The sequence below is a fragment of the Emys orbicularis genome, chromosome 24 (genome assembly GCF_028017835.1).
Source record: "Emys orbicularis isolate rEmyOrb1 chromosome 24, rEmyOrb1.hap1, whole genome shotgun sequence".
Lineage (NCBI taxonomy): Eukaryota > Metazoa > Chordata > Testudines > Emydidae > Emys > Emys orbicularis.
Window position 1 is genome coordinate 2805828 of NC_088706.1, and position 12736 is coordinate 2818563.

The 12736-nt window shown below is 50.4% G+C and overlaps 1 protein-coding gene across 1 annotated transcript; it reads right to left on the bottom strand.

Moving 5' to 3' along the window:
* Positions 1 to 4982: 4982 nt before the first annotated feature.
* LOC135894253 (bone morphogenetic protein 2-like) lies at positions 4983 to 11515 on the bottom strand. The gene is made up of 5 exons (XM_065422319.1): positions 11233 to 11515; positions 10821 to 10963; positions 10276 to 10398; positions 7307 to 7505; positions 4983 to 5389 (listed from the first exon to the last, which is right to left on the bottom strand). Exons 1-5 carry the CDS (start codon positions 11513 to 11515, stop codon positions 4983 to 4985), a joined length of 1155 nt encoding a protein of 384 aa, XP_065278391.1.
* Positions 11516 to 12736: the final 1221 nt, after the last annotated feature.

Genomic DNA, 12736 nt, shown 5'->3' on the forward strand with positions numbered 1-12736 from the left:
CAGCAGGGAAATGGCCAGGGCAGGCAGTTTACACGAATATTCCATTACACCGGAATGGCAGCCCATTCCCCAAGCAAACGGCGCTCTGCCCCAGAACGTGCGCAGGGAGCCGAGCCACGTTGGAGCCGCCATTAACTGAAGGTCTGAGCTGGAATATTGATGTTAAGAACCTTCACTGGTTGTTGCCATGCATTTAAACGCAGTGTATTTCCCACTCTCCTGCTCTTGGAGTGTATTTTGCATCCCTGAAAGGAGCCTGCGGCTGGCTTAGCACACGGCCCAGCCCCCAGGCTGTGCTCCTAGTCAGCACAGATTTACCCAGTGTTGTTTTGCCATCAAATCTGACTCTAGGTAGGAATTCAGGGATTAGCAGGTGAGGGGGGAGGGTTGTGTCCCCAGGCTAAGCAGCTGCTATTTTTGAAACCCTGTTTGAAAGAGGATTGAGACTGACTTAGCCTTGCTCACTGCCAGGGCCAGGAGACAACGTGTCAGGATCCCTCCCATGCCGGGGACCAAGTGTGACTGAGGGGTGTCACAGCAGGAGCTGAAGGGTTTTTGCAACATGATGAGCCCGAAGGAAGTGAAGGAGCCCCATAAGTCCCACCTAGGGGGTTATCAAGCTAGGGTTCAAAAAAGAACTAGATACATTCACAGAGGATAGGTCCATCAATGGCTATTAGCCACGATGGGCAGGGATGGTGTCCGTAGCCTCTGTTTGCCAGAAGCTGGGAATGGGCAACAGGGGATGGGTCACTTGATGATTCCCTGTTCTGACCGACTGGCTAAGCAGCAATTCTGCAGAAAAGGACCTGGGGATTACAGTGATGGGCTGCAGTAGTAGGAGCATTGCCAGCAGATCGAGGGACGTGATCATTCCCCTCTATTCGGCACTGGTGAGGCCACATTTGGAATATTGCATCCAGTTTTGGACCCCCCCACTACAGAAGGGATGTGGACAAATTGGAGAGAGTCCGGCAGAGGGTAATGAAAATGACCAGGGGGCTGGGGCACATGACTTACGAGGAGAGGCGGAGGGAACTGGGGTTATTTAGTCTGCAGAAGAGGAGAGTGAGGGGGGATTTGAGAGCAGCCTTCAACTACCTGAGGGGGGGTTCCAAAGAGGATGGAGCTCGGCTGTTCTCAGTGGTGGCAGATGACAGAACAAGGAGCAATGGTCTCAAGTTGCAGTGGGGGAGGTCTAGGTTGGTGTAGAGGAGCAGACTCACCCCTGCGGCACCTCCAGCTGGTTACTTCCGGGAATTAGCCCTTCCAGCGTCCTGGAGCACCCTCTGCAGGCCAGTGTCCCTCCCTGGACCCCAGTGACCTTTTACCTGGGGTGCTGCCCCCTGGCAGTACCCCCACAGTTCTGGGTCTCCCCCTCCCAGGGGAACCCCCACCCACTACCCCCACTTTGCCTCAGTCTTGGCTACTGCCCAGTCTCCATCTAGCCCCATTCACTGGGGCAGACTGCAGTATCAGCCACTCATCCCAGGCAAAGGGGTTTTGGACCTGCTGCCTTGGCCTGCCCCTGGGCTACCCTCTGCAACCCCCAGTACCCCTTGGCCTAATACTAGGCCACAGCCTGGGGCTTTCCAGGCTGGAGCTACCCAGCTTGTCCCCAGCCCTGCTTCACTCAGGTGCTCTGGCTCCCTACAGCCAGGCCCATCTCGCTCTACAGCTAGAGAGAGACTACTCCCTGTGGCTGCCCTGGCCTTCTTATAAGGCCCAGTTGCTTGGTTTGGGGCGTGGCCCCAGCTGCAGCCATTTCCCCCAATCAGCCGGGGTTTTGCTCCCTTTCACAGCCCCAGCCCTCGGCAGGGCTTTTCCAACCCTTCCGGGCTGGAGCGGGTGTTCATCCCACTACAGTTGGATATTAGGAAAAACTATTTCACTAGGAGGGTGGTGAAGCACTGGAATGGGTTACCTAGGGAGGTGGTGGAATCTCCATCCTTAGTGGTTGTTAAGGCCCGGCTTGACAAAGCCCTGGCTGGGATGATTTAGTTGGTGTTGGTCCTGCTTTGAGCAGGGGGTTGGACTAGATGACCTCCTGAGGTCTCTTCCAACCCTAATCTTCTATGATTCTGTGATTCTATGTTCATTCCCTCTGGGACACCTGGCATTGGCCACTGTCGGAAGACAGGATACTGGGCTGGATGGACCTTTGGTCTGACCCAGTATGGCCGTTCTTATGCTCTTATGAGTGCCCAGCACCACCCTCCCCTGGGCATCTGCCCACAGTCAGTGCCAGATTTGCGGGGTCCCCAAATCTCAGCAACACTGTGACCCTGTGTGCCAGATTACAATGCCACTCACTCAAATTTGACCCAGCTGCTTCCCTGTCGTGACAGAGGGACTGCCGAGCCAAACCTGAGTGGTGCTGCGACCCTGTGGTCACCTAGGGCCCAGTGATGGGTTAATCCAGTCTGCACTCAGCCCCTCACTCCCAAATGAACCCAAGTTCTTCCTCCCACTGAGCATCCGCCCCAGCCCCAGCCCTCACCCTGACCCAGCCAGAGGATTGGTTAAGCTCTTCATTCACAGGGTATATCCAGCTTCCTGCCTCTCCCTCAGCCCGTGAGAGGCTTTTATCAGCCAGCCCTGACCCCTCCTCATGTTATCTCTGGGTAGCTGCTGCCTCCCATTGCTTAACAGTGGCTTTGAACCTTTCCAGACTCCTGTACCCCTTTCAGGAGTTGGATTTGTCCCTTGTACCCCCAAGTTTTACCTCACTTAATAACTACTTGCTTACAAAATCAGACCTAAAAATACAAGTGTCACAGTTGCCCTAATACGTTCTCATTTTTACCATCTAATTATAAAATAAATCAATTGGAATATAAATATGGTACTTACAGTTCAGTTTATAGAGCAGCATAAACAATTTTTCATTTGTACTGACTTTGCTCTTGCTTTTTATGTAGCCTGCTGTAAAACGAGGCAAATCTCTGGATGAGTTGATGGACCCCCTGGAAGAGCTCTGCGTACCCCCAGGGGTACGTGTACCCCTGGTTGGGAACCACGGGCTTAGAACAAGAGCAGCTCAGCAGAGCTGTCCAGGAGGAGGCAGAACTGGTGGGGCCCAGAGGGAGCTAAAAGCAGCATTAAATCCACAGCCAGTTTCCCCAGTAACACTGGTGCTGTTTCCCTTTCACAGGCGTTGGCTTCTTACCATTTTTTTTCACACATTTTTTTATGTTGAATTTTTTTGTTGAAAACATGATTGAAAATTTCCATTTTCGGCAGGTTGCGGGTAAATGACATGGCTCCATAACCATTTCCAGAGCCTTTTTGCTAAAACCATTGTATGAAAAGCTCCATGGAAAGTTTAAGTACTTGGGGGGAAATTTCAGTTTTGCCAAAAGACTATTTTTCAACAAGAAATCTCTGCACTTGAAAGATGTGTGTTTTAAAAGCTCTCGTGGGGGGCGGGGGGCAGTCCTGCTGCCACTGGAGTCAGTGACAAAACTCCCATTAACTGATGGGGGCGATTGGGGCCCAACTGTGTGTGATTGTGCAGCACCTGAACACACGGTGCTGAGGGCACATATATAAACAACTGGACTTTCCTCAGTAGCAGGGGGTTCGGCCATAACAACAGTGTTTGCCTACACCTCCTCTTCTTCATAGGTCCCAAAACTGCACCCCACTGTCTGGGGTCAGGCTGAAAAGCCATCTCTGAAGCCTAGGCGTGCGGCTTAAGGAAAGGAAGATGCCAAGATCATTTGATTGTGAAACTCTCTCAGAAACCTGGAGTCAGAGACTGACCACGAGGACTTAACCTGCAGATTAGCCTCAATCCCCCACCCGCTGCAAGCACCAGCCTCAAATCAGGATTCTAATCTTACATTAAACGGCCCTTAGCAGCTGCAGTTTCTGAGAAGAAGTGAACTGTCTCAGGGGCAGAGGGAAGCAGCCACATCTTCCTGTCTTCTGGGGCTGTTTGCTACTTTGGGAACCCCACCGTTTGGGGACTTTTAGGGGTACACGTTATGACTACTTGCTCGTCGTGTTAATCTCTTGTGCTGCACTGAGAGGCAGGCGAGAAGCCAGCAGGGGGGGAGGTAGAGAAAGCTGCCCCCTAATGGCTGGGAGATGGAACTTGCTCACCCCGGGAACCCTGCTAGTGTGTGACATTTCAGCTGGGATGAGGAGTAACAGCAGGCCCCGGGGTAGGCTGAGCCCACTAGGTCATTCCATACAGGGCACCTCACAGCATCAGAGCCGCTGTTGGCCTGGACCACGTGACCTGGAGAAGAATGGCTCTGTATCCCAGACCTAGACCCCATGAACAGCCACCAGGCTACTGCAGCCTTGCCAAAGGAAACCCCACTCCGAGAACTCCTGTCCTATGTTTAATAGTTACTCTGAATTCATTTTACAGGTTGCATAAGGCAGAAATGTACAGACATTTACAGGCACACTGTACAGGAGTTTTCCATCATATATTAGTGCTTTTGCTATATACATATCGTACAGCCTGCAAGGAGGCCTTTCCATGGACAATGCTTCCCAAAGGGTCTCTCCACCACTCTGTGGGACTGGAACCAGGAGTGGACCTGGGAAATTCAAGTCACTCCGTTTTATTTTAAATGCACCCAGTCCACAGCTTTTGAAATGGTACGTAGGCTTTAGCCATGTGACAAAGGCCATAACAGTTCGAGGGGACCAGGGGCACACAAAGGCATCTCAGGCTTAGGCTGCTTGTCTTTAATCAAAGCATTTCCCAGGTGCTTTAGGTGCCGTTTTGATGTAATTGCCCCACTGAGCCAAGTGGTGGCAGCTGGAGATGTGGATTTCTTGCAGGACAGAGATTCTTGAAAGTGTGGTGAAAATGCAGGTACCTCTGGCCTGCTGACCTGAGTGGGCAGCATAGCATAGGCTCACGCTGGTGAGTGGCTCTGGGAGGGTTGGTTCCTGGGAGCAGGAGGGAGGGAGGTTCCTTGTTGCCCTGACCCATTCCTGCTCTTCCTATGGGACAGGCATCAGTGGCAGCCACAGCTCCCAGCCACCATGTCATCGTATTGTTTAAGGACAACATTCTCATCATCATCAAAGTAGAGGAGGTTGATGGAGAAAAGTTTGTCTGGGACACAGCAGGGGCTGCTGACGCCCTGGCTCAGTTTGAGGGCGTTGATGATGGACTGCACTGTGGCGTGGTTCGTTGGTCTCATGTTCTCGCCCAGGGGGAAGGGACAGGATCCTTTACAGTGATACGCATTGTAGCTTTTCGGGGAGATGATCCATCCTGACCAGCCAATTTCCTCAAAGTCCACGGAGAGGAGTTGTCTCTGGCATGGCAGGAACTGATCCACCGAGCGGGCGTTCCGCGCCCCGCTCACTTCTGGTGCCAGCGGTGCAGCCGGGAGGTCTGGAGTCTGAGGGCTCAAATCTGGGGGGGGGGAGTAACAAGATCAGAATAGCGTCCTTATTGATCAGACAAACCTGAAGTGAGACTGAAAGCAAGGTAGCAAGTGTGAACCACTCCCTTCCTGCACCCATCTAGTCACTCAGCCCCCTTCTCAAAAATCCCAGTGTCAGTCTGAATCATTGAGCACTTTGGGACTGATTCTTCTCTCACTCACATAGGTTTAAATCAGGAGGGACACCACTAGAGTCCATGGAGCGACAATGGATAGAGAAGAGACACAGGGCCATCATGGAGCTGACATAGCATGAGAGAAAGGCATGTGTCCAAGCCTAGTTCTCTAAAGAGTTTGTTCTGCTGCAGCTCCCTTCACTGTAGAAAGAAACTGCAAACCCTTCATGGTCCACTGTTTGCCATGGAGCTTTCGGGAGCCAGGAGCACAGGCTTTGCTTTACCAGACCAGAGCACTGGTCCGTCCAGTATCCCGGCTCTAACTGTGGGCAATACCTTGAGGCAGCCATCCCTGTAATGCACCTGGCTAATTCCACGGTGCTCTGTGTAAGGAGGAGGGATCTGATCCTTTTGGTGACCAGCTGATAGCCTGAGCCATGACATTTCATTAGCCCATCCCAGCACAATTACAAGTGTTATTATCCAACAGCGGGAAATTCCACTGCTTGATCGCTGCCACAAGCTGGAGGGAAGCAGCATTTCTTTTCGTTTGTGTTAAATTTGCAGCCACTAATTTAACAGTGATGCCCCTCCCCCATTCCTCTTTCATGGGACAGCATAAAAACAAGGGGTTTTTAATACTTTATACTTTGCAGATAACTAGCCACTTCCACCTGAGGCTCCCACGGTGCTTTGCAGGGGCAGGCTGGGGAGCAATTGTTATGCCCATTTCACAGAAGGGGAAGCTGCACAGGACAGAGAATTACAGTCCAGTTCTGCTCTGAGAGGACTCTACCCAAATGGCTCAGGGGAGGGGGGAGGAGGGAGTCTGCCTCTGACTCCATGTTGAATCTCCTCAGATTCCACATAAAATGATCTCAGCTGCCAAACTTGCCCTGGATGAGAGTCCCACTGGGCTCTTGATAAGTTTATGGAGGGGATGGTATGATGGGATAGCCTAATTTAGGCAATTAATTGATCTTTGATTATTAGCAGGTAAATATGCCCAATGGTCTGTGATGGGATGTTAGATGGGGTGGGATCTGAGTTACTACAGAGAATTCTTTCCTGGGTGCTGGCTGGTGAGTCTTGCCCACATGCTCAGGGTTTAACTGATCGCCATATTTGGGGTCGGGAAGGAATTTTCCTCCAGGGAAGATTGGCAGAGGCCCTGGGGGGGTTTTCAGCTTCCTCAGCAGCGTGGGGCATGGGTCACGTGCTGGAGGATTCTCTGCAACTTGAGGTCTTTAAACCACGATTTGAGGACTTCAATAACTCAGGCATAGGTTAGGGGTTTGTTACAGGAGTGGGTGGGTGAGATTCTGTGGCCTGCGTTGTGCAGGAGGTCAGACTAGATGATCATAATGGTCCCTTCTGACCTTAAAGTCTATGAGTCTCCCTGGCTCCTGCATCGCACCCATGATGAACCAGAACAAGTGTAGCTGGAACGTAGCTGGTGAGCCATGGAAGAGTCCAGCCCCCCTCCCACAGCTGGCCTGGGCTCCGCACGGGTTAGAAGAGTTCAAAGCAGTGACCCTTAGTTTAGTCAGCAGGGCCCAGATCCTCAAGGGTATTTAGGCACCTAACTCCCGTTGGATGGAAGTTAGGTACTTAAATACCTTTGCAGATCTGGGCCCCAGCAACCATGACTTGGAATGGTGAGTGAGGAAGTGATGGCAGCCCCTTTGCAGAGAAGAGCTGCACTTTATTCCCTGATTATTTCATCGACTCTGTGCCCTTCCCCGCGGAGCGTGGGTGGGTTCGCCTGACCTGGGAGGCTGCTGATGGGCAGAGCAGCTCCTCGTCTCCCATCATCAGTGAACAGAACCAGCATGGGCTTCTTGCTTTCATGGTGATCTCTTCCTGATGCAAATCGCACCGTGCTGGGATCCACCGGAGCACTCCCCAAGCCGCGGACAGTCACCAGCAGGCCGTGATTACTGCTGTCCTCTTCCATCCAGTCACGAACCTGCAAAACCACACAACGGTCAGCATGGCAGTAGCGCCTGTGAAGGGACAGGACCCAGCCCCCAGGAAGGCACCGTGAGGTACAGACAGGAGATACTGGGTACCAACGCGTCTTCCAAACCACTGAGGACATCTCAGTCCTCAGATTGTGTCAGTCCAAACCCCCACAGCCTCTCCAGTGAAAGGGGCAATAAAAGAATGCCACTGCCAGCCCTGCCTGGTGACGGCTAACACACACACCAGCAGTGGGGAGTGAGGCTTACCAGCCCCACTATTCCCCTGTCCTGGGGTTGAATCCTGCATGCAGCCAAGGGGTACGAGCAGCACACATGTCCCTCCCCTCGCCTGTGCTGAGCCCTGCAGTCAGAGAGGAGATGAACTGAGCTTCCCTGAGAACAACTCCGCTTGGGTCTGATCCCAGGTTGGAGCCGGAGCTCCCCAAACACCCCGGCCTGCGGCAAGGCTTACCCTGTGCTATTTATGTGCAGCTCTCAGTGGGCCCAGAGCTCACCCTTTATTCTAGAATCCTGTGACTGTCCCTCTGTAACGAACAGCCACAAGTGTGGTAGCCCTGGCAGCTCCAGTCAGGGATCAGGGCCCCATTGTGCAAGGTGCTGTACACACGTGATAAAGACCATCCTTACTGCAAAAAGCTCAGTCTAAGGCCCTGATTCTGCTGCTGGCAGCATGCAGGACACCCCTGCTTTCAGTGGGCCTCTGCATGGACACAGGGGTGAGTTGCGCACTGTCAGTTGCAGGCCTGGGACCAAAGCAATCTACTGTGGAAAGTTAGTCTGCTGTGCCTCTCACCACAGTACGTAAGCTCTTTAGCCACTTAGGAAAGCAGGGTTCTGCCTGACCCCCTCTGGTATATTGGATAGTGTTCTCCTCTCTGCCCCGCCCACTTGGCTTTCACTGAAGAGTCACACGTCTCTCATTGTGTAATGCCCTGGACTGGGAACCTGCTTTGGAAATACGACCTGTTAAAAGATCTGTGGGGTAGGGACTGTCTCTTTCTGTGTACTTGTGCAGTTCCTAACACAATGTGGCCATTAGGAGCTACTGTAACACAAATAAATAATGGGTAACTGTTTATATTAAGGTTCCCCTTCTAAATAGTTTACATAATTTATGATTTATACATGCTTAATACATGTTTTAATAAATGGTTAAGCTATGGTTATAGAGTGTGGCAAGCCAATAGGTTGCTTATAGTAACCTGCAACACCTACTGCTGTGCTCATACTACTCATATTCATTATCTGTTAAATGGAACATTCCTATAGAATGTGATCATAATGATGAAATTAAGAGATGTTAAACCCCAGCCCTTGCATCTCATCATTAGCCCTGCCCTCCAGCTATGGCTAAAGGTTGCTCTTATAAGCAAATGGACACATCACCTATCAAACCCTTACAGAGGAAGACAAATAAATATAAGACTGCCACATCTCCTTGGTGCCTTTTCTCTCCCAATTAGTTCTTACATTAGTTACTATTTCTAGAAGATATCTTCTTGTTTCATAATAAACATAGATCTATACAACTGTTTGGTGATATTTAGCACATTTTTTTTACAATGGTTCATATTAAAAATATGTACATTGCTCTTGGTATCACCCCACAAATGTAGACACTGCGCCAGATGTCTCCCTGCAAATATACACATGGTGCCAGGTGTCTCTCCCGAAATATACACCCTCTACGCTACACGTATGCAGTGTACCAGACATCACCACACCTCCCAAAAATCAGCAGCATCAATAGAAAGTTTGGTTCTATTCTGAAAAGTGACTGTGAAAAAAATTGGCATGGTGGGCTCAGTGGTTAGTGTCTCTCTGATTTCAAATCAAGACTGCCCCATTTCCAAGGGAAAAGATGTTTGTTCCTGATTGCCACCAGCACTGCAAACTCAGCCGAGGATCAGTCCTGGTGGGTTCTTTCTGGCTCCTGGATCATCCCTTGGGAGCCTGACCCAAATGGTGGATTATGGGTGTGGTTTAGGTAACATTGAACTGTACACCTCAGAGTAAAGAATTTACAGCAGGAATTTAGTTAACTATTCTGCGGCTCCTGCACAAGGCAGACTGGAGCTCAGCTCACTCTTTCTCAGGCACCAACAGGAATGACAAGAACTGGTTTTGATCTGACAAGGCAGCTGCTCAGACTAAAGAAGCTGGTGTGTTTTTACATCATCACTTTCCTGATCATAACTTCACTTCAAACTAAATTTTAGCAGAAAGCCAGACTTCTCTGTCCCTTTCTCAGGCTGTGAAGATTATAGCCACTGCCCTGACATCTGTACTGTAACATCTGGGCTGTCCATACCCACAGCTCTGTTACTCAAGACGTTTTAACAGTTCTAGAGGAGCCATTTCAATACGGTTCAAAAGCAGTTCTGTAAATAAGATTTAAACGCGGCTGGCCTGGCTAGCACAGCCTCAGTGAAAACCCCTGCGAGTCACCTCTATTGATTCAAGAACACAGGTTTGTGAAATGGCTGGATCGGCTGTCAAGGCTGCAGTGTCAAAGGAGGTGGGCTAGCAGACTCAGCCAACTTTTTCAAATGGTGGCACAGAAAAGCCTTTGACAGACATCCCCTCCCCCCTCAGCAGCTGCCCCTCTAGGCTGAAGCAGCTGGAGGCCAAGGAAGGGCATTGGGAGTTCCTTTGGTTTAAAAGGGCTGGGGATGGCAGTTTGCTGACAGAAGGGACAGGAAGGTTTCATTCTTCCTCTCTGTACACATTTTAATTTAGGCTGAAGACACTTACAGCTTGTGTGATGCCAAACACCTCCCAGCCAGAGCCCTGCAAAGCGATAAGTCTGGCTGCCAGCAGCTTCTTCCCTTCAAAGGAATCCAGTTTGTTCTTGTCCAGGACTTGATAGACACTCACCTGGGGATTGTGAATACAATGTAGTTAGCACCAGGTGCCACTGGAAGAGGAAAATCTCATTGAAAGTCTATGTTTTAAAGGAGAAGAGATGGGGGAAAGTCAAACTAGCCTAGTGAGAAACCTCTGTAGTCTGAGGCCTGGTCTACTCATAAAAATTGCACCAATTTTTTATAAACCGATTTACTTAAATTGGTGCAACTTATTGTGTGGACACTGAAATTGATTTAAAAGTGGTTTATATTGATTTAGCTGAAGTCAGTAAGGATCCAACTTTGGTGAGGTCAGCGCACAAACCAGGAGCCAAATCCCACTCTCAGTAAATGTACAGGAGTCACTCCAGATTCATAGTAGTGTCCCTGAGAGCAGAATATGGCCCATGCACTTTCAAAGCAGAGACACATGCACTTCTCATCTCTCCTTACCTGGCAGAAGTGATGTCTCTTGTAGAAAGGCCCCTCAGTCACCTTAGTCCGCAGTCTGAAGAGATGCAGCTCGGCTGTCAGGATCCTCTCGTTCTTAGCCACACTCGATAGGATGAACAGGAAATGCATCTCATCACTGTGAGCTGGACCAAAGGGTCAGATTAGAAACTTTGGTGACCCCAGTTTCAGCCAAACTAAAAAGGAACATCACATGGGCACATTCTAAACACTCTACTCTGATGCCGCACATCCTCTGGGGGGATGTGCTTCATCAGTGCATATGGGATACTGCTTACTCCAGGCCTCCCCTTGGCGTCTAGGATCCAAACAAGCACCAAGAGCCCTGGAAAACTACACACAAACTCTAGCAGATCAGACCATTAGAGCAACCAAAGCCACCAAGAGTTCTTACTTTTATCCAAGAAGCTGCGGACGGTGTTTCCCTCCAAGATGTCAGGGTCTTTGGTGATGCCATCAGCTCCTGCTACCGTGTTGTACAGGTCCACCATGTACTGGGGAGGCTGCTTGATATGGTGGGGAGAGCGGGGAGGGTCTTCTATGCCAAATACTTCCAAAAGCCTTCTAAGAGCCTCCGTTCTCCTGTCTTCTGAATCCTCCTCTGGAAGGACATTGGGGGGTCTGGGATTGCAGCTTTGCAGGCTGGCAAGAAGCAGCAGCACCAGGAGTCTCAGCATGGCTGTCCTCTTCCAGTCCCCCTGCACAACTCCCACCCCCTATCCAGCAGCACATTTATAACAGTGGGGAGAGATGGAATTAAGTCAAATATGCAAATGAGCCACCAGGAAGGGTAAAGAGAGCTAATTGCAGTGCTAACAAGGTGCGAAACTGGGCTACTGAACGCCTTTCAGCAATTAGCCCAGTACACAAGCTGTATGGAGCAGGAAGCCCACTTGTGTACTCTTGTTCTTTGAGAGCAGAATGTGGAGGGAAGGGAGCAGGCAGGAAGGAGCACCTGCACTGCTCCCTGTAGTAAACATCCATGTCCATTGTCGTAAGGCACTGGCTGAGCGGAGTTTGCTCTCCATAGGAGATTAACTGCCTTCTAATGATGGCATTAATGGGGCAAACAGGAGGACCTTTGTGCTCAGGAATTGAACCGCTCTGAACCAGGAGTGGAGGAAAGGGTAGAACGGCCTCTGCCCCTCACGTAGTAGAGGTAAGAAATGCACCTGACAGATAAGCAACCACTGTCCAGAGGGATGAGAGATCAAGGCCAAGAGACATTTTCTAGTGCAATGTCCAAGAAAGATACTTCAAACCATGCATAACATGGGGGTGGGAAGAGGAAAGAGAGGGCAGAGACAGCAGACTGCCACTAGTCTGAAAACAAATACCTGGACCTCGGGAGAAGTGCCATAGACCAGCCACCTTCAACCACCGCCATTATAACCACCTGGGTGTCTAGATCTGTTCTGAGCAGGGTTAGACGCTCAGATAGTTAAAACACAGCTTAATACTGTAGACACAGCCCCATACTGAATGGACAGAGGGGCTCAAACCCTGTTCCCTGCTGTGAAAACATCTCCTGGACATATGATTGTTGCACTGAACTACCTCCTAACAGCAAGTCAGTGCTCAGTTGGAACTAGTGGGTCAGGTATTGCTGTGGGACAGCTCTGTCACTACCCTGCTGAGAAGGCACTTGCCCTCCGTTTCTCTTCCTACCCTTTGTCTGTCATGTCCATTTATAATGTATATTCTTTAGGGTGGAGACTGTGTCACCACGTGTCTGGACAGTGCCTACCATGGCAGGCTTCAGGTGCTACCGCAATACACATGATAAATAAGAACTGTTTGCCAGGCTAGTGAAGTTGATTGATTTGATTTGCAAGATACATCTCAGGCATGCCAGGATGAAAAGCCAAGAGAAGCATGAGAGCAACCCCAGACTGTGC